The sequence below is a fragment of the Borostomias antarcticus genome, assembly GCF_949987555.1.
Source record: "Borostomias antarcticus genome assembly, chromosome: 8".
In the NCBI taxonomy this organism is placed as follows: domain Eukaryota; kingdom Metazoa; phylum Chordata; class Actinopteri; order Stomiiformes; family Stomiidae; genus Borostomias; species Borostomias antarcticus.
In genome coordinates this window covers 31,075,754-31,103,253 of record NC_140241.1, presented here as the reverse complement: position 1 = coordinate 31,103,253, position 27,500 = coordinate 31,075,754, and the positions used below count along the sequence as shown (strand labels likewise).

Here is a 27,500-nt window from a genome sequence, read left to right as displayed (position 1 = left end):
CAACCTGGACCTTATCTACGACATATTATAAGAAGTTTGACTCACCGAGATCACTTTGGTGTAGTTCGGAGGCCTGTAGAAGAAATTTAAAATCCAGCGCGAGCCAGTATATCCATGTAATGACGGTGATCGGGGCACCGAGAATGCAGTTTCTCAAAATCTATTTTCGGCCGCTAAACGGTTGTTTTCATCAATCAGATTGAATGAATCGACAGTTGAGATTCCTCAACGCGAGCCATTGTTGTGGTTTTCAAATACGGGGTCTTTAGCCTCTGTAATATGATCTTTACGCGCCTTTCCCCACTTGCTCCAGCACGCATGCGCACAGGCCAGCGCGCAGACTGGCTATTCTCCGGCTCACATTCTCTGCGCTACGATCGGATTGTTGCTGACGAATGACGACGACAATATTCTCGGCACCAACAACGATCGTAGCGCAGAGAATGTGAGGGAGAATAGCCAGTCTGCGCGCTGGCCTGTGCGCATGCGTGCTGGAGCAAGTGGGGAAAGGCGCGTAAAGATCATATTACAGAGGCTAAAGACCCCGTATTTGAAAACCACAACAATGCCTCGCGTTGAGGAATCTCAACTGTCGATTCATCCAATCTGATTGATGAAAACAACCGTTTAGCGGCCGAAAATAGATTTTGAGAAACTGCATTCTCGGTGCCCCGATCGCCGTCATTACATGGATATACTGGCTCGCGCTGGATTTTAAATTTCTTCTACCGGCCTCCGAACTACACCAAAGTGATCTCGGTGAGTCAAACTTCTTATAATATGTCGTAAATAAGGTCCAGGTTGTCAAAAACGAGCATTGCCCTTTAAGCTTCTTACTCTATGGCTGAATCCTGGTCAGGTTTGCAAAGTAGTGTCATCCACACCTACTCTGTAATCAAGTTATCTATGTCTCCTCTTGCCAAAATGTACTCTTTTCTCTCCCCCTTATGGTAATTCATAATTGAATGGATTGGTGTAAGCGAGCTCCTCGAACCCATGCTCATACTAATCCACTCCTTTTAAATCTGCGAATGGAGGAGAGCAATTACACACACGGAGAATGCTAAAGAATTGGAAGCCAGCTTTGGACGACGGCTCCTTACCATTGAGACGGGAGAGGACTGTGGCCTCTTTGCTCCATTCACTCCAGGGCGCCTGGTCCAGAGCACAGCGGACGGAGATGCTGTGGTTGGCGCATGGCTCCACCTCCTTAGTAGTCAGATTGCCGATGGAGATGCGGCGGTTCATGATTGTATTGTCCACATGCTGGACGATCATAAAACATGAAAACACACACCTGTCAGTTGCAGACTAAGCAGTAAAAAAAATCACTATCAGTTATGAAATGAGTTATTTCAGAACAAGTTATTTCATAAGTTCCATGTTCTGGTGGTGTTTCATAAAGAAACTAGAATTAAACTACTGGGCTGGCAGAGAGCTGAAACTGTCATGAGAAAATAAACCTCAACAACTTCAGAACATGGTCTATGTTTACTTCTCTACTGACTGGGGTGTATCACAGCACATGGGGTAACAAAGATGGAAGCATAACAATGTGATCCATTAGTAAATGAATGGCATACCTGAGCATACTTGACCTGACAGTTGAACCTACTCAGTTCTAAGTACTTGTTTTCTGGTCTGTCCCATTCAACCCTCAGACAGTTGGAGAACTCTATTGTTTTGGCTTTGACATTCTCAGGAGGTTCAAGCTTAACTTTGGAAAGAAAATCATGTTAGGGCAAATATCTCTGCCAATATTGATCTTTGCTCATGATCCAGCACCATGGCTTCACAATATCTTATCTACTTCAGATGAGGTTTGCCGTTAGGTGTGTTTTGACTTTACTATACGTACTTGTACGCGATGGGTCCATTACATATGACGAGCTGGCATTCCAGCCTTGGCTTATAGCACTCACAGTAACGCTGTACTCATCACACAGGCTTCGACTAAAAGTGCATGACTGGCTGGCAGTGCTGCAGCTTTCACTTTCCGACTTCCCAGTGCTTAAAGTGAAGGTCACAAAGCAACATTATAGTGAAACAGTTAGTGTAACAAAGACATCTGCAAAAAGCAAATACAAAATCCATGCATTTCATTGCTCACCATCCCATATAGACTTTGTAGTTTACTTCCGTTGAGGAGTTATGTACCCATGTACATGTGAACTTCTTCTGTGTTATATATGTGATACATGATATGTTCCTGGGCTTCACTGTTCATGGAAAAGGAGAAAACCCTCAAATATGTAATAGTTGAGCACTGGATTTGGTTGTTGATGACTATTCATTGAGACATCAAAACTAGGAAAACTACTTACAGTATGTGTAGATGTAGGTCCCATCCAGGATTTGTCCAGTGAGGCTGTGACACTGCACTGTGGCTCTCTGAAGAGTGAAATTACGAAGAGACACAGCTGCAAAGGTGGAGTTGATAATCTCGTAGAAGCTCTCATTTATCCTCTTGTTATTTAAAGTCCAGTATATTTGTCCATGGCTGTGTGGGCTTCCTTCGCTCTTGAACATGATCTTGATATCAGAGCCTAGCTCAATATATGGGTCTTTGGGGATGATTTCTCCTGTTCCATCTCCTGGTCATATTGAAATAACAAAGCATGTGTTAATTGTAGTAGCAGCATACAGAGGTATACAGTAGGCTATATGTACAGTACACTTCACATCTGTACAATTTAAGCAAATGTAGCAACAAACATACTGCGATGCTCCCATCAGGGGCGTTCCACAAAATTCTGGGCCCTATACATTAACACTGGGCCCTATACATTAACAATCTGTGGGCCCCGCCCCGCCCTCTTCGATTTTCTTCCACTTAGACACAAGTTGACAGTGCTGACAAGAGACATCTTGTTATATCAATGAGTTACCCTTATACCCCTCAATCCATGTAGCCTACCAATATGAGATGAGTAGCCTACTGTAGGTCCATCCTTATTTACCTTTTGAAAGAGCCGTCACGAGGATACACAGAAATGGGACAGCATACATCTTTGGACCTTGGCAGACAAAGTAATTTCAGATAACGTGGTCAGCCAAGATCATTTAGATTTTGATTCCTTTAAGTCAATGCTGACTCTATGGAGTCAGAAATGACTCATTGATTCAGATATTGAAAATAAACAAAAGGAGAAACCTTGTCTATCAAATTACCAAATATATCATAGCCTATACACGGAGCAAGTTTGCATCACCGGAAAATAAAGAATTTAGCCTACCTCGTTTTCCATTAGTTCGTAAAAACCCTGGCAGACAAACCGACAGCAGCAGTGGAGAGAAGCAGCAACGAGCGAACATTGCTCAACCCATGGCTCAACCACACACAAACGGGAAGTGACATTTGTAATGACGGACATTTTTGGTTTGGCAGCAATATTGCATGATGACGGTTAAGCACCCGGGGACGGGGTAACCTCAGAGCCTGACCGGGGACGGGGTCACCTCAGAGCCTGACCGGGGACGGGGTCACCTCAGAGCCTGACCGGGGACGGGGTAACCTCAGAGCCTGACCAGGGATCGGGTAACCTCAGAGCCTGACCGGGGACGGGGTCACCTCAGAGCCTACCCGGGGACGGGGTCACCTCAGAGCCTGACCGGGGACGGGGTCACCTCAGAGCCTGACCGGGGACGGGGTCACCTCAGAGCCTACCCGGGGACGGGGTCACCTCAGAGCCTGACCAGGGACGGGGTCACCTCAGAGCCTGACCGGGGACGGGGTCACCTCAGAGCCTGACCAGGGACCGGGTAACCTCAGAGCCTGACCAGGGACGGGGTAACCTCAGAGCCTGACCGGGGACCGGGTCACCTCACTGAGCCACGCTGTTCAATACTCAGAGCCTGAGCCACGCTGTTCAATAATCAGAGCCTGAGCCACGCTGTTCAATAATCAGAGCCTGAGCCACCCTGTTCAATACTCAGAGCCTGAGCCACCCTGTTCAATACTCAAGAGCCTGAGCCACGCTGTTCAATACAAACCGTCTTATGACGCCATTACGATTTCAGCACATTTTTGTTCCAAATGTTCCCGTCTCAGCCCTTCTGTACTATAATCCCCAAAAAAATATTTAAACTGAAAATTGATTTTACCTGTCCCATTGGTCTTTAATTTCTAAATAAGTAGGTCACACACTTGATGTATTAGGTGAACATTAGGTGCATATTGCAAGTTCATATCAACAAAGTATTCTTTGACAACATACAAAATGATTACCACTCATTTGAATAAAAATCACTTTTTTTTATACATTTCTTCCAATGTGTACACAATTCAAACAAGTAAATCATTTACTTATTCCAGCACAAAATGCCATTTGCGTGACCAGAAACACGGTCACCTTTGTTCTGAACAGAACCATAGGCTAGTCAACTGCAGGTGAAATTGAAGGCTTACAGAAACAAAAATGTCTCAGGTATTATTTGGATACAAACATGCATTTACAAGATTAGTTGTCATGTGAAAAAAGCTTTTGTGAGTCAAAACAGTAATCAGTGCAAGGTGATGATTCACACAATTCAAACCACAAGTTCCCTCGGCATTAATAATACCTGAACATTCATTAGAGAAGCTTCATCTCAGCCCACATTCTAATCAAGCCTTTTTGCAACAGAAATGAAAAGTATCTTCAGAATGACTGCACATTTTGCTCAATATCAAGCCAAGCGCAAAACATGTTTCATTAAACAATATAAAAACATAAGTAAAACTGAACTAAACATTACTTTTTATAGAGAATTGAAAGAATGAAAAGAATGGTGACGGATGTTTGTTTCACTCCCACTCCTCGTCATCTCCCCCCCCACCTGCAGGCTGCCTGGCGCCGTCCCCCGGGAAAGAGCCACCCTGGAGCAGAGAGAACACCATGAGTGATCACGCACACACACACACGTCACACACACGCGCGCACGCACACACACGTCACACTGCTGCTATGCCAGATGGGATACATGTCCTTTGGTTAAAGTTAAAGTAAAAAAAAGAAAAAGAAAGCACAAAATTAAGCATTCCATACCTTCCTGCTATCAGTAGAAGCAAACGTGGAGCCACTGGGGTTGAACGCTGTGGTACCATGGGCACTGAACGCCACCGTCTCCAGCCATGAGGGAACTTCCTGCTGAGCCTGTCAATCAAAGTTCAATGTTGAGGATGGAGTCTCTCGTTTGAGCTCAGATGCTACTTTAATATGACCGTGAGGAGGAGCCACCTACCCCAGAGAGGACTTTGACCAAGGAGCGTGCCAGCTGGACGTCCCCGTCCGGATCGAAGAAGGACACCGCTCTCCCGGTGTTGCCGCAGCGGCCCGTTCTCCCGATGCGATGGACGTACTCGTCTATGTTGTTAGGGAGGTCGAAGTTCACCACATGCTGGACGTGATCGATGTCCAGGCCACGGGCTGCGACCGAGGTGGCCACCAGGACGGGGCACTTGCCCGTGCGGAAGTCTTGGAGTGCCTGCTCTCGCTCCCGCTGCTCACGGTCACTGTTTCAAGACACCACACTATGTCTCAGTGTACAAAAGGAATCAAACTTTATTGCATCAGGTGCAGAAGTATTCCTTCATTCAATCCAAATGAGCCCAGATCACAGGCCCTTTTCCCAGCAGCCATTTTGACATGTCACTGCAGGGTAAACTGGTGTAATTAATAACATTAACAATGGACCTGTTCCATTTAGGTGGGCCAGGGCCCTGATATGGTGCATGCTGGCTCAGGAATGGCTGTGTCACTAAATTCAACGGGACCGTAATTAATTTTTCCAACTACACTTGTGTTTACCCCGTTATGACATGACAAAATGTCAAAGGCCTATTGACGAGGCAAAGCATAACGTGAAGACGAGACTTACCCATGGATACTTGTAGTTGAAACCTTCTCCTGGCACAGGAACGTTGCAATAAAGTCAGCCTGTCTCTTGGTTTCCACAAACACCATTGTGCGATCCGTTCCTGCAGTGAGTGAGCAACAGTGAATAGGTATACGTCCCAGTCATGGGCTGAACGGATGGTGTGTAACGGGCCGTGTTGCTGGGTACCTGTAGTCTTGAGGACCTCTAGTAGTTGGTCTCTCTTGGAGAACTTGTTCACCTGGATCAACACCTGCTCCACGTCGCTGCAGGCTCCGCCCACCACGCCCACAGCCAGGAACAGGTAGTCCGTCTTGAGGAAGTCCGCAGCCATCCTGCAGCAGAACAACGTTTCCTCCAGTCATAGCGTTTCCTTAACCAACTCTAGAGTGTGACTACGCAACAAACAGCTCACTCAGTCTGGGAGAGGGCTGGCATGAACATATGCAGGGGCTGTGTCAATATTCACACTTTCACAAATCAATACACATGTCGTCAGGACAGACCTCTGGATGTCCTCGGGGTATGTGGCGCTGAACATGAGGGTCTGGCGCTCCTCTTTGGGGGGCATGCCAGGGGAGCCCACCAGCCTCCTCATGTCAGGCTCAAAGCCCATGTCCAGCATCCTGTCAGCCTCGTCCAGCACCAGGTAACGCAGCTTGCTCAGGCCCACCTGGAGGGACGTACAACTTCAGCCTGATGCATCGGCTACAGTAGGAAATAGACTTGAATATGTAGCAGGCCTGTGTGTAATCAAAGCCGTAAATTAAGGGTCATTACCTTTCCTCTTCCAATAATGTCCAGGAGCCTGCCTGGAGTTCCACACAGCACGTTGCACCCCTTCAACACCTCTCGGATGGTGTGGCCGGTGTTGATGCCCCCGTACACCACCACCGGACGCACACAGGTCCTGCACAGACCGGACGACACGGGGATGCAATCACAACCGCTGATTGACAAGACAGATGTTTTGAGGTACACACTAGAGCGCACTCGGGCTACCTACCCATGAGCAAACTTCCTGGCCTCCATGTAGATCTGGTGGATGAGCTCCCTAGTGGGGGCCACTATGATGGCCTCGGGCTCCTGCACCTCGCTGAACCGACTGGCCGCCACACCGTCCACCATTAGTCTCTGCAGGATGGGCAGCAGGAACGCAGCCTGGGGGACGACAGGATCAGACAACTGACATATCAGTCAAGAATGAGCTGGATCAGTTTCTACAGGTAATGACCTTGACCGACGGAGTGACTCACCGTTTTCCCAGATCCAGTCTGAGCACAGGCCATAAGGTCCCTCCCAGCGGAGATGATGGGGATGCCATGCTTCTGTACTGGAGTGGGCTTAACGTAGCCAGACTTACTGACGTTTTTGTTCAGCGAGTCACACAGGGCAGCCTCTTCAAATGTCTGAGAATTGGCAAAACGGGATACATGAACATTCATCCAAAGATATCAGGAGAAAGTGCAGCCCCTGGTGGCGTCATGTTACTGCTGCTGAGCCCACTCCTCTTATTCTGACATGATCATAATGAGAAACACCTCAGGACCGCCCTACTGTACAGTCCACTAATACGAGACCCATGACAGTCCGTTAACACACTTGACTCACCAGGATGGCCTTAGGGGGGTTGCTGCCACTAACATCCACCAGGATGTTGTCATACTTGTCAAAGTTGATGCCCGTCTCATAGTGGGAAAAAATCGAGGCCTCCTCCTCACAGAGGGGAGGGGGTATGTAGGTCACCTTGGGACCTGGGACATTGAGCAGGTAGCAGACAGGTGAGGGCATTGTTCCATTAACACCCCTCCCCCCCCCCCAAAAAAAAGGCATAGCAAAGATTATCCATTCATGAACTCAATGTATAATGTTTGAGAAATCCAAGATCCAAGTATCATGAAAAAAAAAGTTGGGATCCAACACATCTGACAACAGCAGACTAACCTGCATATTCACCGTCACCCTCCGCTCCACCTTCCCCGTCCTTAGTTGAACCTGAAACAGATGCAATACTCCATTCAAATACAAACGGGTCCTAAAAAGCAAACTACCCACAACAGGTCATTCTATCATATTAATTTAACACAAAGATAGAACCTTTAGAGAACACATCTTCATCTTTTCCACGATAACCTGGACAGAAAAATAGTGTGAGAATTCACTGAAAGAACTGAACTGAATGGGAACTGAAAATTTCATGTCATACTTAAACTGGCAAAATACACCTACCTCCTCCACCAAAGCCTCCTCTTCCACCATCTTCACCACCTAACATGAGATTTTTGGCAACAACATACAGGACACATTGAAAAATAGACAATTTCAGAAGGAACAAAAATATTCAAATACTAAATGATTGATCAAGACTGTACCTTGGCGGAATCCTCCCCTACCCCCTCGGCCTCCTCCAAACCCTGAGAGGAAGAGCTCATGTCACCAGACTATCAGAACCACACCAAATTATGTCCCAATAAATACAGTTAAAAACAGGCATGTCCCAGAGACGCTTCACTTAATGTCTAGACAATGTTATGACACTTCAAATATAATAATTGTCTACATTTAACTCCAGCACCAATTTATTTTAAAATCGAAAGCCTCCTACCATTTTCATTTCCTTCGCCATCATTTCCTGAAAAAAAGTTAAATAAATTAGCAAAACAAATATGCAGAAAGAAAACACTGCACAGCTATTAATGTAAGAGTTGTTGATCCTACCCCTCCTGAATCCTCCTCCTCCCCTTGATCCTCTGCTGCCCCCTGATGGCACAAAGTTACAATTTACTTAGATTGGTCAAGTTTATGCACAGGACAAATCAGTTGGGGGCTCAGCTTAGATTCAACTAAATCACTCACCTCTGTCTCCTCCCCGATCACCACTATTCCAGGAACTTGCTCCATCAACCTCTACATAGAACACAAAACCATTCAGTCAAAAACAATTCCACTTGTGGCAAGGTACTATGAGAGCAAATCAAGTCTCATCATTGGAAAGAGGTGAGAAAAATCAGGATTAAACTGCTTTGGGATCATATCTACTAAGAGCATGATGCAATGAGGAAAAAAGCTAATAAAAACATACCATTCCCATTCTCATCATTGCCTATTCAGAAGATAAGCAAATACATACATTTAGGGGAGAAAGGTATTACTTATGAGTGACATGCAGTATTTCAGATATTCTGTCATTGTATTCAATGTGCACACACCTGAAGAGAATGAACTCTTAAAGCCCCCGCTGCCTCTACCCCTAGACCCGCCTCTGCCTGGATTAAGACAAGCAAACAAATGAGTGTGGTATAAAGACAAGGCAGGGTATAAAGACATGGATGAGCTACTGCTTTTAAATCAACACATGTAATTTACCTCTTCCACCAAAGTCACCGCCTCCACTGTTCCAGGAGCTGCCTTGATTATCTAGATTACCAAGAGACCTAATCAGCATTGACACATTCAACAAAGCAGATAACGAGACACCCATGTCTGACTTCCAAAACTATACCTTTTTTTCCAACACTTCTATTGGCAAGAGAGAACATTCATCTTTAGGATTCAACTCTTTACCCAAAAAAGCATGCAAATGGATGAATTTAAAGAATCAAAATACAACTGTTAGTCAGATATACCAGACTTTATAAGAGGCTTCATTAAAATGTGATTAATTACATTGATCAACTAATTATTTTTCATGCTAGCTACAAGTTTTGAAATGTACCTACCAGTACTTGAGGTTTTCCCAGCAAATGTGGTGCTACTGGTACCCTGTGAACAAGAGACATAACGTTAAATCAAACAGAAGCTTCTTAAACACATTCATTTTTGTGTCAAATTAGTTACCTTTTCTTCCCAGTCATCCATTATTGACTCAAATCTGTTGGCTGAAATCGAAATAGCAAAGTGTTGGTAATATTAATATCTAAAATCTGCAAGTTAGAATTGGTTGGCAAGGTATATCCTGAGTGTAACGTCACAAATGCAATGTACTGTAATACTGATGTAACTTAACTTTGAGCCTGGTTCAAATATTGATAGGAGAAAAGTAGAAGAGAAATGTTTTAGCTCATGAATGTAGAAGCAGCTCATGAGTTAAAACGCTCGGCCACGTGGAGCCTTCAGCCAGGTCTGCTAGCATACAACCCACCAAAATGTCTTATTTTGACTAATGCAACGAAGAGTAATTTAACTTATTAAAGTTATGTTATGTAAAGTTAAATGACTCTTTGCATTAGTCAAAATGTGAGCAATTAGAACAGTATATCGTGGCTAGTTGCTAGTGTTTGGGCCTAGCTAGCACTAAGGGCACGTTAGCTAATGACCTGCATCAGTTCACACGCCACAAGAGGCTAACTAAACTACGGCTGGTTAGCTTATCATCTGGAACAGGAATACATCGTGTACATTTACAAATTAGAGCTATTCTGTAAATTAGCTTTTCTTTTGGACCCCTGGCCAACTCGCTAACGTGACCAGGCGAGCAGCCATGAGGTAACTAGCTAACTCACATTAGCTACGCAGATCTGGCCAATTAGCTACGATTAGTTAACTAGCGAAACAGGACAACCTTCCCACCAGAGTGCAACATTCTTTACAAGAAGTTGAATTGTTAAATCAATCATGGTTATCAGATTAATAAGGTCATATTAGCATGTTATCAGATTAATAAAGTCATATTAGCATGTTTCATACTTATTCTCTAACGGTTCCCGGGTGACGCGTCGTACCGGCTCACGTGCGCATGAAGGTTCCAAAAGACCCACCTGAGCGCGAGGAGAGAGAATAACTGGTCAGGCGGCGGGAAGAGGACACGTGACGCTGTTACAATTTATTTTATTTTATTTGCTTTATTTGCTTTCAGATATAGTCTAGATATTTCCACCGATATTTCTGCAGATTTAAGACTAAGTTTAAGATTTACAGTTGCATATTAGTTGTATTCTCTATAGGCATAGGAGTTTCATTTTGCACTGAAACTGCAAAATTAGTACCTATGACCCTGGACATCAAAGTCAGTTATGATTTATTTAATGAATTATTCATCCAGGGAAGTCATAGACTGGTGTCTGTTTTCCAGGGGAGTCGATCGCAGCAATTCTAAAACAGTTAAATTAATTATTGTAACATCCATTACTTACTGATTAGTGTTGATCATTTACAGACCGCATGGGTTGTTTGTATTGATGTCAATAGGCTCTGTGCACCAGCTTCACTACTTCCTGAAAGTCACCTGGCTTCTTTATTTCCTGTCCAATCTGATTGCATTAAGTGATTAATCAGGTGTGCTGGGTCTGGGTTAGGGTTCATCACACCTGATTAATCACTTCCCTCTCATCACAGTACAGTGGGTCTGGGTTAGGGTTCATCACACCTGATTAATCACTTCCCTCTCATCACAGTACAGTGGGTCTGGGTTAGGGTTCATCACACCTGATTAATCACTTCCCTCTCATCACAGTACAGTGGGTCTGGGTTAGGGTTCATCACACCTGATTAATCACTTCACTCTCATCACAGTACAGTGGGTCTGGGTTAGGGTTCATCACACCTGATTAATCACTTCCCTCTCATCACAGTACAGTGGGTCTGGGTTAATCACACCTGATTAATCACTTCCCTCTCATCACAGTACAGTGCTGTCAGGATATGGGCCTGATTGGATGGCTGCTTGTCGAGGCTGGCTGCCTGTATGCTAATTCCCTCCCCCCTCCCCTCCCCTGGTATTGTAATTGCCTTGTATTGTATTTGGTATGTCGTAATTGCCTTGTATTCTGTATGTCGTATTGCATTTTGTATGTCGCTCTTTCTTCCTTTTTATGTGTTATTAGTATTGTGAAGCGCTTTGTGAAAGGCGCTCTATAAATAAAGCTTAATAAAGTTTACTTACTAAGTGACTCCGCCCACTCCGAGTGTCACGAGTTGACAATCCCAGGCAAGTGCGTCCAGGGAGGGGTTTGGGATTCGGGAGGCCAGATAAGGAGGGTTGTAGCCTAAATGTGTTGTTAAAAAATAAATTATAGCATTAATATATGTTTTCCTATAGGCCTATAAATAAACGTAAAATGACAAACATTGAGAAATTATACTTCTGTTCCATGGTTGATGCTAGAATGGATTGTCCCCCGAGGAGAGCCTGGTGACGCAAGGCTAGAATAGATCCCCAGGAGGGACGCGGGGGGCAACCCGTAACTTCCCACCCGTGAACTCGTACAGCTCGATGTACTACCAGTTGCCGGGTGGGAAGTTACGGGTTTGACTGCCATTCCAGAGCATTCTCACGTGTAGGAGGTAGGAAAAACACGAGTTACGGGTTGCCTGGAACGCACCATAACTCTGCTACACATCAACCAATCACAGCACTAGTTAGCTACTGGGTCAGACGTGGACACGGGAGTCAGGCTGATTTACGGAATTGGACCCAGGAGGGGAGCTAGCCTACTCGCTCGGGCACGCTCGCCTCTGCTCGGGCACGCTCGCCTAGAGGCTCGCGGGCGAACAGGGGAGTTGCTCAATGCTCGCTCCCGCTCCCGCGCGCCTCCTGGTTCCCCACCGCTGTGAGCATCTGATGACGCGCGGAGTTCCCGCCCCTTCTCCCTCCGGACGATCCATTCTAGCATCAGCCCAGTTGGCACGATCGGCTGCGTTCCCTTGGTTCCCTTCGAGAAGTTCCCTTCCCAGAAGGGCCACGTCAGAACATCGTCATGAGGGTTCCAGGGGAGGGAACCTGCAGAAATGGAACGGAAGTCACCCTAGATCAAAAACAGGTGTCTCAGCTGACAACAAGCATTCCCTTTGGGGAGTTGTAGTTTTGTAAATGATGAAGAGCGTGTATGTGTGAGGATATCCTCAGAAACACTCTTCCTTCTGGGCAGTTCACGCATGTTTGCTTTCTCGATCTGTCGGGAACTGGTAACAGGCTTCCTTCCTTCCTTCCTTCAGTAGGGTCGAGGTGAGTAACCTTAGTTTGTTGTGTTTAACTGGTATTTAGTCATGATGAACTCATCTCTATTTTCTCTCTTTGGAGACTGATTTGCATGTTTCAGCTTGTTAACCAGCTGATCCCCCTCCTCGGGTAGTCCAGCTCAACCAGCTGTTGAGTAACTGGGTGATAGTGTTGAGTAACTGGGTGATAGTGTTGAGTAACTGGGTGATAGTGTTGAGTAACTGGGTGATGGTAGCTTACGACTAATCCATTTAAAAACCTGGCTCAGTTGGCCAACGTTAGAAAAAGCCAGATATATCAGATATATCTAACCAGCTAGGTCATCCTCATCATCATCGGGTCGTCCCTCCGGGTGAAATAGTCTTATTTTAGCTAAACTGTCTGGTTATTGTTGTTATATATTCACAGGTATACTCTTTGTAGTTAGTCTAATAACCTCATAACGGTCAACCCAAACTAGGGTTTTGATGTGGGAACAGCTGAGTATTGATGCTCATTTGGTTGTCAACAACAATTACCTACTCCTATTGTGCAGTTGCTGGAATTGCCGGTTCAATTGACTTATTTTCGTTGTGATGTAGCCTGGTGTTGTTATCAAGTCTGGTGTTATTATCCTGGTGTTGTTATCAAGCCTGGTGTTATTATCCTGGTGTTGTTATCAAGTCATTTATTTGTTGCTGCCAGTTCCAAGCCTCACATCATGATTGCCCAGGCTATGGATTGACTGGCTGCCAGAGGAGGTTGTGTTATGACAGTGCCTTGTTGGGAGTGGGGTAGGGCCATGCACCACGTTGGAAGATAAATCATTTTTGGATGCATGCTGCTAACATACCCATAAAAGACCAAATAACTTCCCCTGCCACCATTTATGGGAACATTTCTGTGATAATGGAACGATTCACCATTTCCAGGTGTGAGGTTGCTGTTGTTTTGCCCTGCCCCAGGGCTAGTAAGCGTGAGGATGTTAGTTTCTCCTCTGACCTTTTCCTTAATTAGTCACACTCCCACAGTACTGTGACGGACTGTCTGGAAGTATGCTTATTGTTTCGATCCATACAGGCCTGCTCAAATAGAGAGCAAAACAAGCAGTCTTGTGAAGCTAGAAATACATCACCCACCTGAGATGTTTTATATACACTGAATGTGTTATACTACAGGATATCGCATTGTGTTCTCTCACTTTTCAGGTAATGACGGTAAGGCACTGACACAAACCACAAAGCATCATGGAGGATGACTGCAAACCACTACTGGGCTCGGTGCGAACAGGAGAGTGCTACACACACAGAGGGTCGACCGATTCATTGGACCCAAGAGCTAAAAGGTGGGTTAACTACTGAGTCACACTGGTTTGGAGTGTCTACAGCTTACAGCACATACAACATCTCCCAGTGAGAATGAATTGGCTACTGTTTCTACTTCCTGATGTGTGGATCATAATAGATGGTTATTCTGATTGTTGTTCATCTGGTTTTAGGCTACTTCATAGAGCAAGCTGATATAGTCTCATTGTCCTCTTTTCAGATTTCACATTTTGTCTTTTCTATGTTGTCACAAGGTAATTTAAGTTAATCACTGTCTTACTCTGGGAGGACACATGCCCTGCCATGTGCCACAGAGTGTGAACCAGCATCGACACACAGTTAGAAATTGCCAGTATGTCACATGACACACAGTCACCAAGTATGCAAGTATGTTCATGACGTCATACTGGCAATGGTCCACATTGAGACTGAGAGCAGCATGTGAGTCTAGCTGCTGTGTAGTACCTCACCCGGCAGCGCAGGCTGTTTACACAAGGAGAAGCCACTTCCTGAAGTTACAGTTCCTCTACTTCCACAGAAAAGCAATTATCAGCAAGCTCCGAGTGTTTGAAGTCCTGAACGTGCCCTGCCCCTCCACCCCAAGGATTATTTCAGGCTGCATCACCGCTCCAAATTAATCCAGTTTGGTATTTCACAAACACCAACGAGCTTGCAGCAACATTACTGGAGGATGCTTTTTAGCTGCGCCCTTTTCCAAAATAATATGACCCCTCTCCCATGTGCCTCCAGTACTTGCAGTCATGTGGACAAATATTCACTTTACACTCAGTTTTGTTTAGTGGGAAGAAGTACATGAAAGTTCAATGTTGAAAACAAATGTGTTTCACACAATCTTAGAAACACACTCTTTAAAGAGACAACGGCCCACAGTGCAGCACTAAAATGCACCCTCATCAGAATCCAGGGTTGGAAAGTTCAATGTTTAATGTCTAAGTGCTTATTATGAGCAATTTAGCTGCAACAATCAAACTTAACTGCTGTGGGCTGAAAATTAACACCTGCCACCGGCCAAATGCAGGTAAAATTTCCAACTGGAGACTAGATTTCAGAAGGCTATCTGAAAAAGATATATACTTGGCCGGTAGATCTTTTCATCTACAGTCCCCTTGGCAGGTGACCCATCGTGAGCCAAAAAGTAAATTTTTACCCCTGGCTGTGACCAAATGAATTTGGAAGTCTGTTGAATCTATTTTGTAGGATTTTAAAGTCATTTAACTGAGTTGTTGTGACCAGATCAGAGCTGTCTAATGTGCACCTGTCATTCAGTCTTTGTTCATTCATGTAATGAGGAAATGCACACACTATTCATTATGTAATGATACATGAATACACAATGAGAATATGATCACATCATCTCTCTCTCTCTCTCTCTCTCTCTCTCTCTCTCTCTCTCTCTCTCTCTCTGTCCTTTTCCCTCCATCCCTCTCTCCATTTTGCCCCCAGGCCATTCCACGTGGAGCCCAGGAACATAGTGGAGGATGCCCCCCAGGAGAGGGTGTCTGCTGAGGCCTCTGTGCTGAGCAGCAGAGTGCACTACTACAGCAAACTCACTGGCTCCTCTGACAGATTACTGGTAAAACACACACACACACACACACACACACACACACACACACACAATCAATTGATAAAAGCACAAAACCGGGTCAAACCTACAGTAGTAGTGTCTTACATACAAGCCACCTGTTTCACACTTGTTTAGTGTTGCAAATTGCCTGCCGATTGTAAGGACATTCACTGGGGAGTGGAGATAAACCAAAGTAACTTATACATGAGTCAGTGACTTGTTTTGCTCTGAAGTGGTGTGGAGATAATGGCTTTAGTACGCCATATTTTACAGTCCTTTGGCCAGTGAAGGCTCTGCCTTGTTTGTCTCCTGTTTTAAAACGCTTGAACACTTCCTCCAAGTGGGAGATCTTAACCAGAATGTTCCACAGATTAAAATGCCGATCAGAGCAGAATGATCCAGAACGTACACATAGCCCACAGTGACCTTTTCATTGACTCCATTCACTCAGTAGTGTCTCAGAATGGATTTAGTCATGTTTAGAATGAGTATGCCTGGTATGCACCTAAGGTTCTACAGTATGGCTTAATTGACTCTTAATAAGTTCATCTGACTTAGCTTCATCTCAGCCTTTGCTAAAACCCACTGACCTGGGTCTAGTATTGGGCCACGTTAACCCTGATTCTCTCACCCTCAGAGCCCTCCAGACCACGTCATCCCTGGTCCAGAGGAGACGTTAACCCTGATTCTCTCTCCCCCTCAGAGCCCCCCAGACCACGTGATCCCTGGTCCAGAGGAGATCTACGTGTACTGCCCGCTAGGAACGGCCTTCAAAGTGACCAAGGGAGGAGACGGGTCGTCCAAAAACCCCAGTATCATCACCATGTAAGCACATAGCAGCACTGGACAATTACCACCAACGTACTCTTTCAGAGAAAGTTTATTATGGATATACTCAATGACCAATACCTTCAATCCTGTTAGATGCTCTTGTGTTTGAGTCTTTTTGTATTCTCCCTCCCAGTTTCGCTATATGGAACACAATGATGGGGACGTCTATTCTCAGCATACCATGGGGCATAAAGCAGGTTTGGAGTAAAAACTACTGTTACGCATCCAATTGTCTCACATGTCGAATAGGGCTGGGAATCGATTCGAATTTCAAGAATCGATTCGATTCCGATTCACAAGGTTCAGAATTGATTATCTCGATTTTTTTTTTTTTGCTGTAACCTTAATTACATGAATGCCAAGTTATGCAACACATCAACAGGCCTACTACGGCTGGGTATCGATACTGATTTCCAAAAATGAATGAATGAATGAATCATTGAATGAATGAATGAACTATTCATTCCTTCATTTATTAATTTATTCACTTATTCATTAAATAAAAGATCGATTTTGGGATTCATGAATCGATACTGATTCTTTCTTTTTTTTAACCCAGCCCTAATGTCGAACAATAACTTGCAAGCCTTATATTTGTTAGAAGTCATTAAACCTATTCCTCATTCTTGCAGGCAGGGTTCACGTTGGGGATCCTCATCCTCATTGCCATGGGCCTGCTGACCCTCTACTGCTGTTACAGGGTGCTCAAATCACCCAAATCAATACGTAAGTCCACCTACAGTCACTTATCAGGCTGCTGGCATGAGATTTGACAGTATTCCTGCATGTTGTAAAAATGTAATTTGATAGTATTTTAAAACTGTCGGCCTATTGAATGAAAACAGGTGCCTATTGATACCTGCTCATAGAGAAGAGCTCTGTTATAGAGAGAAGAGCTCCTCTATCCTGCCCATAGAGAGAACAGCTCTATCCTGCCCATAGAGAGAACAGCTCTATCCTGCCCATAGAGAGAACAGCTCTATCCTGCCCATAGAGAGAAGAGCTCTATCCTGCCCATAGAGAGAACAGCTCTATCCTCCCATAGAGAGAACAGCTCTATCCTCCCATAGAGAGAAGAGCTCTATCCTGCTCATAGAGAGAACAGCTCTATCCTGCCCATAGAGAGAACAGCTCTATCCTCCCATAGAGAGAACAGCTCTATCCTCCCATAGAGAGAAGAGCTCTATCCTCCCATAGAGAGAACAGCTCTATCCTCCCATAGAGAGAAGAGCTCTATCCTGCCCATAGAGAGAAGAGCTCTATCCTCCCATAGAGAGAACAGCTCTATCCTCCCATAGAGAGAAGAGCTCTATCCTGCCCATAGAGAGAACAGCTCTATCCTGCCCATAGAGAGAACAGCTCTATCCTGCCCATAGAGAGAACAGCTCTATCCTCCCATAGAGAGAACAGCTCTATCCTGCCCATAGAGAAGAGCTCTATCCTGCCCATAGAGAAGAGCTCTATCCTGCCCATAGAGAGAAGAGCTCTATCCTGCCCATAGAGAGAACAGCTCTATCCTGCCCATAGAGAGAACAGCTCTATCCTGCCCATAGAGAGAACAGCTCTATCCTGCCCATAGAGAGAACAGCTCTATCCTGCCCATAGAGAGAACAGCTCTATCCTCCCATAGAGAGAACAGCTCTATCCTGCCCATAGAGAGAACAGCTCTATCCTGCCCATAGAGAGAACAGCTCTATCCTCCCATAGAGAAGAGCTCTATCCTCCCATAGAGAGAACAGCTCTATCCTGCCCATAGAGAGAAGAGCTCTATCCTGCTCATAGAGAGAAGAGCTCTATCCTCCCATAGAGAGAAGAGCTCTATCCTGCCCATAGAGAGAAGAGCTCTATCCTGCCCATAGAGAAGAGCTCTATCCTGCCCATAGAGAAGAGCTCTATCCTGCCCATAGAGAAGAGCTCTATCCTGCCCATAGAGAAGAGCTCTATCCTGCCCATAGAGAAGAGCTCTATCCTGCCCATAGAGAAGAGCTCTATCCTGCTCATAGAGAGAAGAGCTCTATCCTGCCCATAGAGAGAAGAGCTCCTCTATCCTGCCCATAGAGAGAAGAGCTCCTCTATCCTGCTCATAGAGAGAACAGCTCTATCCTGCCCATAGAGAAGAGCTCTATCCTGCCCATAGAGAGAACAGCTCTATCCTGCCCATAGAGAGAACAGCTCTATCCTGCCCATAGAGAGAACAGCTCTATCCTGCTCATAGAGAGAACAGCTCTATCCTGCTCATAGAGAGAACAGCTCTATCCTGCCCATAGAGAGAACAGCTCTATCCTCCCATAGAGAGAACAGCTCTATCCTCCCATAGAGAGAAGAGCTCTATCCTCCCATAGAGAGAACAGCTCTATCCTCCCATAGAGAGAAGAGCTCTATCCTGCCCATAGAGAGAACAGCTCTATCCTCCCATAGAGAGAACAGCTCTATCCTCCCATAGAGAGAACAGCTCTATCCTGCTCATAGAGAGAACAGCTCTATCCTCCCCATAGAGAGAACAGCTCTATCCTGCCCATAGAGAGAACAGCTCTATCCTGCCCATAGAGAGAAGAGCTCTATCCTGCCCATAGAGAGAACAGCTCTATCCTGCCCATAGAGAGAACAGCTCTATCCTGCTCATAGAGAGAACAGCTCTATCCTGCTCATAGAGAAGAGCTCTATCCTGCCCATAGAGAGAACAGCTCTATCCTGCCCATAGAGAGAACAGCTCTATCCTGCTCATAGAGAGAACAGCTCTATCCTGCCCATAGAGAGAACAGCTCTATCCTGCCCATAGAGAGAACAGCTCTATCCTGCCCATAGAGAGAACAGCTCTATCCTGCCCATAGAGAAGAGCTCTATCCTGCCCATAGAGAGAACAGCTCTATCCTGCTCATAGAGAGAACAGCTCTATCCTCCCATAGAGAGAAGAGCTCTATCCTGCTCATAGAGAGAACAGCTCTATCCTGCCCATAGAGAGAACAGCTCTATCCTGCCCATAGAGAGAAGAGCTCTATCCTGCTCATAGAGAGAACAGCTCTATCCTGCCCATAGAGAGAACAGCTCTATCCTGCCCATAGAGAGAAGAGCTCTATCCTGCTCATAGAGAGAACAGCTCTATCCTGCCCATAGAGAGAACAGCTCTATCCTCCCCATAGAGAGAAGAGCTCTATCCTGCCCATAGAGAGAACAGCTCTATCCTGCCCATAGAGAGAAGAGAGAGAAGTCATTGACAGCTTTGTTTTTCCTCCACGTGCACATTATGTAGCACATTATGTAGAGTATCTGTTGTCTGCACGTGCCCAGTCAGGAGAGGCTCCCCTCACACGCATGTGCTACCGTTAGCACCTCCAAGCAACGCGCTGGGAGTGTTGTTGTTGTTGATGATGATGATGATGCCATGGCTAGATAGTTTACCTTCGGTCACACATGGGCCAGGGTTTTACCCCCCATAGGTCTGGTCTGTCTGTTAACATCTTTTTCACACTTAAGTTTGTCTGTGGTTTGTCTGTTTAGAGATTTTTTCACATTTAAGTATTCCATTTTTAATTGACTGTGAATAGGTCTGCAAAATACTACTACTGACTGTTGCCTGTGGGAGTCATGTATTATAATGTTCATTTCATGTTCTTGTTTTTCTCTCAGCATGCATGGACACCACAGACTGGGAGTTTCCTGATGTGTGTAAATACTACTTTGGGAAGTTTGGCCAATGGTCCAGTCTGTTGTTCTCAATGGTGTCGCTCATTGGTGCGATGGTGGTCTACTGGGTCCTCATGTCCAACTTCCTCTTCAACACCGGCAAATTCATCTACAGTAAGGATTCAAGGATGTTTATTTGTTTTATGTACAAGATACATGTAAATGCTTAACTACAGACTCAAACGTCATATCAAGGATTTGATGCAATGTGACATTGTTTGAAGATTGAGAGATTGCAACACTATTTCTTGTAATTTCTACCCCTTCTCCAGACTATGTTCACAATGTCAGCATGTCAGACTCAGAGTTTGGGACCAATGGGTCAGAAAGAGGTGAGAACAATCTCTTCCTTTAGCATCTCTTATTTCTCTTTTCAAACCTGTACTGTATACAGTAGTTAGCTTCCATTGTTCTGTACAGAAACCAGATAAGATATCAACAAAAGCGAGGTGATAGAACCATCTACTGTACAACAGGTTTTGGAGAAGCATACATGCCATATAAAACAACATACTGGATCCATTGGTTTTGTTGTTGGTTTGGACCCCAGTGATCTGCCCATTCCCCAACACCGAACACGGAGGGAACTGCAGCGGCGGCAGCATCAACGTACTCTACCTGAGCAGCAACAACAACTACAACAACTGTACCTCAGACACGGACCTGTTCGACCGCTGGTGGAGCAAGACCAACACCATCCCATTCTACCTCATCATCCTGCTGCTACCCCTGCTCAACTTCCGCTCCGCTGCCTTCTTTGCCAGGTTCACCTTCCTGGGTAAGAAGGAACTGGGAATACCAGGGGGGACCGGGAACTCGGATAGCTGGGAGAAACTGGGAACGTGAGCTTGGAGGACAAGGGATGTTAGGAGGAATTTGGAGTGGCTAAGGGCAGGACTGTGTCTCAGTCTGGAGAACTGGGGAGGAACTCAGAATGATAGCTTGGAGAACAGAATAGAAAACCTGTCATGTACTGTAGATAATGCTGAGCTTTATTGACGTATGAGGGTTCTGGTATACCATTAACCTGCATTTGAAAGGCAGCCGTGTGACTATTGATGCGAGTTAATGGGGTTACTATGTGAGAACGTATGCCAACAAACATGGTGACGTGGCGGTGTTTGTGTTCGTCTGACCTCACCGTGTGACACACACACACACATTAGCAGAATGTTGCATCATGTCCATTGACCAGGTCTTTCTGCTTCCCCAGGAACCATCTCTGTGGTCTACCTGATCATCCTGGTCACGCTGAAGGCCTTTCGCCTGGGCTTCCACTTGGACTTCCACTGGTTTGATTCCACACAGTTTTATGTTCCAGGTAAAGAATTATGCTAAAAAGATGATAGTGATGATGATGATGATGAAGGTGGTAGTGGGCAATGAGTTACAAAGGGGATCATCCAGGGGATATTCTCACAATGCTCCTCAGATAAACACTTCTTCCTTAGATAAACACTAAACAGTGCTATCTAAATTGAATTGTTTGCTATTGTTTGGCTGGCTTTTTTTTTCCTTCCATTTTCTGTCAGACTGAGGGGAATTGATCCATTTGTAAAAGGTCAGTCTGATGACATGTCTGGAAGAGTATTCTTCTAAGACATGAGGACATTGGATCAGCTGTTTGTCCACAAGTCAGTGAGTTGGATATGAATGGAATGGAAATTGCATTTGAGAAAGAACAACATGAAATCCTATACTTTACAGATGACTCTCCACCAAAGGACTGACTTTCCACCAAAGGACAGACGAGCTCTGTTGGTGTTGGCCTCCACAGTACATATTTAACCTCCTTTATTTGCTAGTTTCTAAGCTAACCTGGCATGTTTTTTTTCCTTCTGTGTCCAACGGTAGAGTTCCGGCTGCTGTTTCCCCAGCTGACTGGTGTTCTGACCCTGGCCTTCTTCATCCACAACTGCATCATCACGCTCATGAAGAGCAACAGGCACCAGCAGAATAATGTGAGTGTTAGCCTCTTTACTGCTCAGCTAGCACTGTTTTGTTTTTTGACTCACCCTCAAGTAGAGCTACTTTGAAAGCCACCCCACAAACGGAAAGGGAAAAGACTTGTCAGCCTTATGATGTCAACTCAGCACTTCTCTGTTACCTACTGTTGAGTTTGCAGTTGTGCCACACTGACCATTTCCTGCCCCTTTCACATCCCTTTTTCTTATGAAACCCTCAGTCAACGCAGCAGTTAGGAGCAAGCCTGTTAGACACCTGCCATTGTGCTTTAAATGTAAATTAAGCAAATCCCATTTGTCTTATTTGATTTAAAAAAATAAAAAAGAGAAGTGTGTATATAGTCATCTCAACAAAAATAGCCAAGCTTTGAACAAGCCAGCAAAATGATCTGGTTGACAACCTGTTGTTTTTCAAACAGTGTGAAGACCTCAGTGACTGTTTTCCTGTGTTGTGGTTCCAGGTGCGAGACCTGTCGGTGGCCTACCTGCTAGTGGGGCTGACCTACCTGTACGTGGGAGTTTTGATCTTTGCTGCCTTCCCATCGCCGCCGCTGTTTAAAGACTGCATTGAACCAGTAAGGCTTTCCCCTCCTGTTCTCCTTTACAAGAAAGACCTGAATCCACCATAATATCACTATGATACACTTTCTGTTCTTGTGATTAAAAAAAATCTCTTCAGTACATATTTTATTGGACAAACAGATCTCCAAATTAGACTCTTAGTACTGCAAGAGTGCCATTTGCCGCCGAGGCATCTTTTTTCACCCGGTCGTTCCTCCATGCATGTTTCCATTCTCACCACACACAATGACAGTAATGCCACCTGTCTGTTCTCCTCTGCAGAACTTCCTGGATAACTTTCCCAGCAGTGATGTGCTGGTGTTCGTAGCTCGCACCTGTCTGCTCTTCCAGATGACCACGGTCTACCCTCTACTGGGCTACCTGGTGCGGGTCCAGATGATGGGGCAGTTCTTTGGCAAACACTACCCAGGGTAAGGGACCACTTTAGGCCCTGGGCCGAAGTGATGGAATGCTTCTTCAGCAAAGTATGAGCTGTTTTGTGAAAATCTAGGGTTTTTCATCTCACATCTTATTGACAGCAAGAGGCTGTTCATTCACCTACAGTCCTCAGCAGGCTGGTCATTCACCTACAGCAGGCTGGTCATTCACCTACAGTCCTCAGCATGCTGGTCATTCACCTACAGCAGGCTGGTCATTCACCTACAGCATGCTGGTCATTCACCTACAGTACTCACTAGGCTGGTCATTCACCTACAGTACTCACTAGGCTGGTCATTCACCTACAGTCCTCAGAAGGCTGGTCATCCACCTACAGTCCTCAGCAGGCTGGTCATTCACCTACAGTACTCAGCAGGCTGGTCATTCACCTACAGTACTCAGCAGGCGACACGTCCGTTTTTCATGCTGAAGGTTTTCTTTGATTATTTTTTTTTTCTTCTCTTTCCCAGTTTCTTCCACGTCTTCACCCTAAACATTTTCATAGTCAGCGCTGGGGTCCTCATGGCCAAGTTCTACCCCAACATTGGCTCAATTATAAGGTAAGCTATCAACGTCATAAAATAAGAAGCTTTTGGGGCTTTACCATTGACAGCATCCTTCACATTCATGAAGTGGTTTCAAAGTGAAGTTATATACTAGTTTTATTATGTCTTGCTTTGTGGGACCGCATTGGAAATAAGTGTTGAAAATGGCTTTCACAATGCTATCCCCTGGGCTTATTTCTATTTTGAAACCCAAACTAACCCTGAGTGAACTGTTATCCTCTGCCCCCCCCCTCAGGTACTCGGGGGCCACGTGCGGCATGGCCCTGGTGTTCGTCTTCCCTGCTCTGGTCCACATGATCTCACTGAAGCGCAGAGGGGAGCTCCGCTGGCCCTCAGCCCTCTTCCACTGCTTCCTCATCCTCCTGGGCGTGGCCAACGTGCTGGGACAGTTCTTCATGTAACCCCCTCACTCTGGACACCCACAGAACCAGTGTCAGCTCAGTGTCTTACCTGGACAGTTTTAAGTTTAAAGACCCCTCCCCCAGTGTTACTGACATGAATTGAAGGCCAAACAACAGGGATGCCCACCCTGATGGTAGGGAAAACACTGCAGCTTTGTGTGTTGTTGACATCAGTGTGAATTATTGTACGAGGGACGAAGAGGGACTTCATTAAAGTTATTATGGTCTGTACAAGTAGCACTCTTTAGGGAATGCTAGCAAATATGGTTTTGTCGCAGAAATACTTGGCTGTTTTGTTTAGTGGAAATGTTATTTCCTTATACCTGTATGTATTTTTATTTTAAATTGGGTGTGTAGATGCTATGGTACATGACATTTGCACAGCCAATCTCAGATGTAAAGTGACAATGTGATCGACAGGTTTTTAGCTGTATTTATTTGATTCCCGATTTAGCCTTAACTGATTGTTCATCAATCAAACATGTAAATTCCATATTCCTTTTGTTTACGTTCCGCTCATCTAAGTTGATTGAATTGAAGCAACGCACATTTTTTGTTATAGTTTGTACATCTTACTACCAAGCTCAAAGCAACATCAAGGATTCTGTGGGGTTGTTGTGATCACAGAAATCCTTTATTCCCCAAGAGTGACGCTTTTGACAAACACCAGTTACTGTGTGTGATGTAAAATGCATCCCTCCTACTCCCAGAATATCTGTTCTCTAGCTCCGACTGCTAAACACTACATTGTATGTGACTTGCCTGTCTGTCTCCTAGGTGACACATGTGACTTGCCTGTCTGTCCCCTAGGTGACACATGTAACTTGCCTGTCTGTCTCCTAGGTGACACATGTGACTTGCCTGTCTGTCTCCTAGGTGACACATGTAACTTGCCTGTCTGTCTCCTAGGTGACACATGTAACTTGCCTGTCTGTCTCCTAGGTGACACATGATGCCATCGTCCCTACAGACGCAGCAACAGTATACTTAAACGAAAGAGAGCCATGGTCATTATATTCTATTTTTGGTGCCACCTGTGTTATTGTGCACATTTCCTATTAGCTATTCAATGTAATTCCTTGTGTTATTTAGTGACTATGCACCTTCATCAATTTTAAGGATGGGTAAAGGGATTGTTTGTGAGTACAGGCTGTCAACATCAGACCAGAACTACTGTGAAACACTAGCTTCCCATATGCTATTTCTGCTGGCTTGAACATAAAGGAGTGTGTAAAGTTGTCCCTAAGCACTGATACTAGATCAGGTATTACTTCTTACCTCAACAGATTAAGAGTGTGTATTAGTGGTTAAGGGTGTGTATTACTGCTCCTTTTTTTTTTTTTTTTTTAACTAATAAACATCCTTCTGGTCCTAGTTGTGTGTTCAGGGACAACTATTATAGGCAGTAGTTCTGCAACCTAGAGACACCCTGAAGCTAAATCAATTTTAAATGTAAATAATGTACTGCTTTGCAAGCTTTTTATGTCTTTTATGTGCATATCTGTGCTTTAAGAAATTATAAATGCAATAAAGAATAATCCTGTGTTTACTTAGACTCATACAGATAATTATGAAGTAAACTAGGCCATTGCAATACAAAGCAACAAAAAAAATTCAAGTAATTATTCCCAAAACCAACAGTTGGATGCTGCTGAAATTCACCTTTCCAGTACCCACGGGTTATTAGTCTATATATTACCTGAAATGGTAATAATGCCAATCAGAGTTTTATTAGGGAAGGTGGGAGGAGAGCAGCGCACGATGGAAGAGTAAAAGAACCAGCAGGAAATACTCTTTACGCTTTTCAAAGGCTCAATCTGAACAAGGTGCTGCACAATCTTCATGGTTAAGGATCCCTTTGTGTTCAGTACTTGTTAGAATGGAAGGGAAATGAGTACGTCTGGGGTTGGGGTTAGCACCTTGCTACAGCCGATCCTCAGTGTCAAAGGAACAATGTATCAGTAAAGTCTTTTGGTCAGTGAATACGTCTCCCATAGCAGCACTTAGGCTTCATCCCAACAGTCTCCAGTGGTTTCCTGCACTGATCTGAAAACACAGGAAAGGTGCGACCAGATAGGGTGGAGGCATACAAGCACATGCTTACACCTATCCAGCTCTTTCACATCTGTGCCAAAGACAATAGAAACAAGGAGACCACTTAAGACCATCAAGAAGTTCCATATACAGTACGAGGCGTGTTCTGTGGTTCAGGTGAAGAGATCAGCGTAGTCCACACTTCCTGCCTTCTGTCCACAGGGGCGGAGCAGCTGCTCCCCTCCGGACATGGTGATTGGCTCTCCCTAGTGGCAAGAAGAGGAAACGCAATGTGTCACATCATGTCTATTGCTTTAGTTCGACCTCCACATAAACAGTTACTAACTCATTGAGAAAGATCTGCATTAGAGTTGATGCAAAATACAGTGTCACATCTACACATACAGGGGGTACAAAACTGTAACATTACCTCATGGTAGTCAACAAGCTCTGCCAACGATGAGAATCGGATCTGGTCTCCCAGTAGCATGTAGCATCCCTCTGTGGCGTCGATGAGGAAGTGTTTAAACGTGTCTTTACATCGATAGGAGAGAACGTATCCCAGAATCCTCTCGCTGACCCGAACCAGGAAGTGGCCAGGTGTCCCTTCGCTGAGTAAGTCCTCTGCATCCTGCCTGGAGATGATACCTTGGTGGAGTAAGAAATATGGTGAGTACAGGCTGGGAGAAACGTCACCATGTCTCTTAATCACAAATGTACAGTTCTAACTTCAGTATTCTTACATGTCCCGTCTGTACTAACTTCAGTATTCTTACATGTCCCGTCTGTCAGCTCAGCTGATCACTTGTTCCGGTGCTTTCAGGGTAGTACAATACAGTACTAAATGAGAAATGGATGGACATATCTGGCTAGTAATGTTTTTCTGTGGTCTGTAGAGGGCGAAATACGTCCTAAAATAACTTTACCCCAAAATGAAATGGCACCATGAATTATCTTTCAAATCTACCGGGCTCAGGAAATTAATTCAATCTGATTGTTATCTCTTCTGAAAGACCATCTTCATACCCATTTGAGAGACTTGCTTATTCAAGATGTTGAACCAGACACCTTCCTTGTTGCAACCTTACCATGGAACCACGGTGCTATGCGCGTCTGGTCCTTCTCAAAGCCGGTGCGAAGCGGCAGTTGTTCCTCTCGGAACCATTGGATGATGTGATCCCTGCTGGAGGAGGACAGAGTGCGCCGCACGCCCTGCTTCCTGTTGACAGCACAGAGATACAGAAACGTGGGTCAGGTGGTGAAGAGCATTCATGTGTTAAAGCTCTAAAGCTCTGTTTCTTTCTGCATCACCAATCTGTCTGGAGTGGGGATCCCT

General features: G+C 45.0%; 4 protein-coding genes across 7 annotated transcripts in view; 1 reads left to right on the top strand and 3 right to left on the bottom strand.

Moving 5' to 3' along the window:
• Positions 1 to 3,346, bottom strand: part of LOC311312387 (interleukin-31 receptor subunit alpha-like) — a 16,857-nt gene extending 13,511 nt beyond the window's left edge. The window contains exons 1-7 of the mRNA XM_084442324.1: positions 3,237 to 3,346; positions 2,961 to 3,017; positions 2,325 to 2,594; positions 2,111 to 2,219; positions 1,859 to 2,010; positions 1,584 to 1,717; positions 1,104 to 1,266 (exon numbers count right to left, since the gene is read on the bottom strand). Coding sequence (XP_084298450.1) covers positions 1,104 to 1,266; positions 1,584 to 1,717; positions 1,859 to 2,010; positions 2,111 to 2,219; positions 2,325 to 2,594; positions 2,961 to 3,017; positions 3,237 to 3,315 — 964 coding nt within the window. The 5' untranslated portion in view covers positions 3,316 to 3,346. The remainder of the gene's footprint in view (positions 1 to 1,103; positions 1,267 to 1,583; positions 1,718 to 1,858; positions 2,011 to 2,110; positions 2,220 to 2,324; positions 2,595 to 2,960; positions 3,018 to 3,236) is intronic.
• Positions 3,347 to 4,786: 1,440 nt separating this feature from the next.
• Positions 4,787 to 8,131, bottom strand: ddx4 (DEAD (Asp-Glu-Ala-Asp) box polypeptide 4; the record flags this gene model as incomplete). Its single annotated transcript, XM_084442599.1, has 12 exons — positions 4,787 to 4,858; positions 5,028 to 5,135; positions 5,224 to 5,494; positions 5,860 to 5,959; positions 6,046 to 6,191; positions 6,363 to 6,529; positions 6,637 to 6,766; positions 6,863 to 7,017; positions 7,113 to 7,265; positions 7,468 to 7,610; positions 7,954 to 7,989; positions 8,086 to 8,131. The coding sequence occupies 12 exons, from the start codon at positions 8,129 to 8,131 to the stop codon at positions 4,787 to 4,789; spliced, it is 1,527 nt and encodes a 508-aa protein (XP_084298725.1).
• A 4,505-nt stretch (positions 8,132 to 12,636) lies between these two features.
• On the top strand, positions 12,637 to 25,450 carry slc38a9 (solute carrier family 38 member 9). Its single transcript, XM_084442109.1, has 15 exons — positions 12,637 to 12,799; positions 13,981 to 14,117; positions 15,562 to 15,691; positions 16,389 to 16,510; positions 16,650 to 16,713; positions 17,149 to 17,242; positions 20,144 to 20,314; positions 20,473 to 20,532; positions 20,751 to 20,978; positions 21,414 to 21,521; positions 22,055 to 22,161; positions 22,626 to 22,739; positions 23,008 to 23,156; positions 23,634 to 23,723; positions 23,965 to 25,450. The coding sequence occupies exons 2-15, from the start codon at positions 14,020 to 14,022 to the stop codon at positions 24,128 to 24,130; spliced, it is 1,701 nt and encodes a 566-aa protein (XP_084298235.1). The 5' UTR covers positions 12,637 to 12,799; positions 13,981 to 14,019; the 3' UTR covers positions 24,131 to 25,450.
• Positions 25,451 to 25,629: 179 nt separating this feature from the next.
• sh2d4a (SH2 domain containing 4A) overlaps positions 25,630 to 27,500 on the bottom strand; it is a 9,429-nt gene continuing 7,558 nt past the window's right edge. For all 4 annotated transcript variants that reach the window (XM_084441857.1, XM_084441858.1, XM_084441859.1 and 1 more), the window contains exons 7-9: positions 27,253 to 27,383; positions 26,595 to 26,812; positions 25,630 to 26,430 (exon numbers count right to left, since the gene is read on the bottom strand). In XM_084441857.1, coding sequence (XP_084297983.1) covers positions 26,338 to 26,430; positions 26,595 to 26,812; positions 27,253 to 27,383 — 442 coding nt within the window. In that variant the 3' untranslated portion in view covers positions 25,630 to 26,337. The remainder of the gene's footprint in view (positions 26,431 to 26,594; positions 26,813 to 27,252; positions 27,384 to 27,500) is intronic.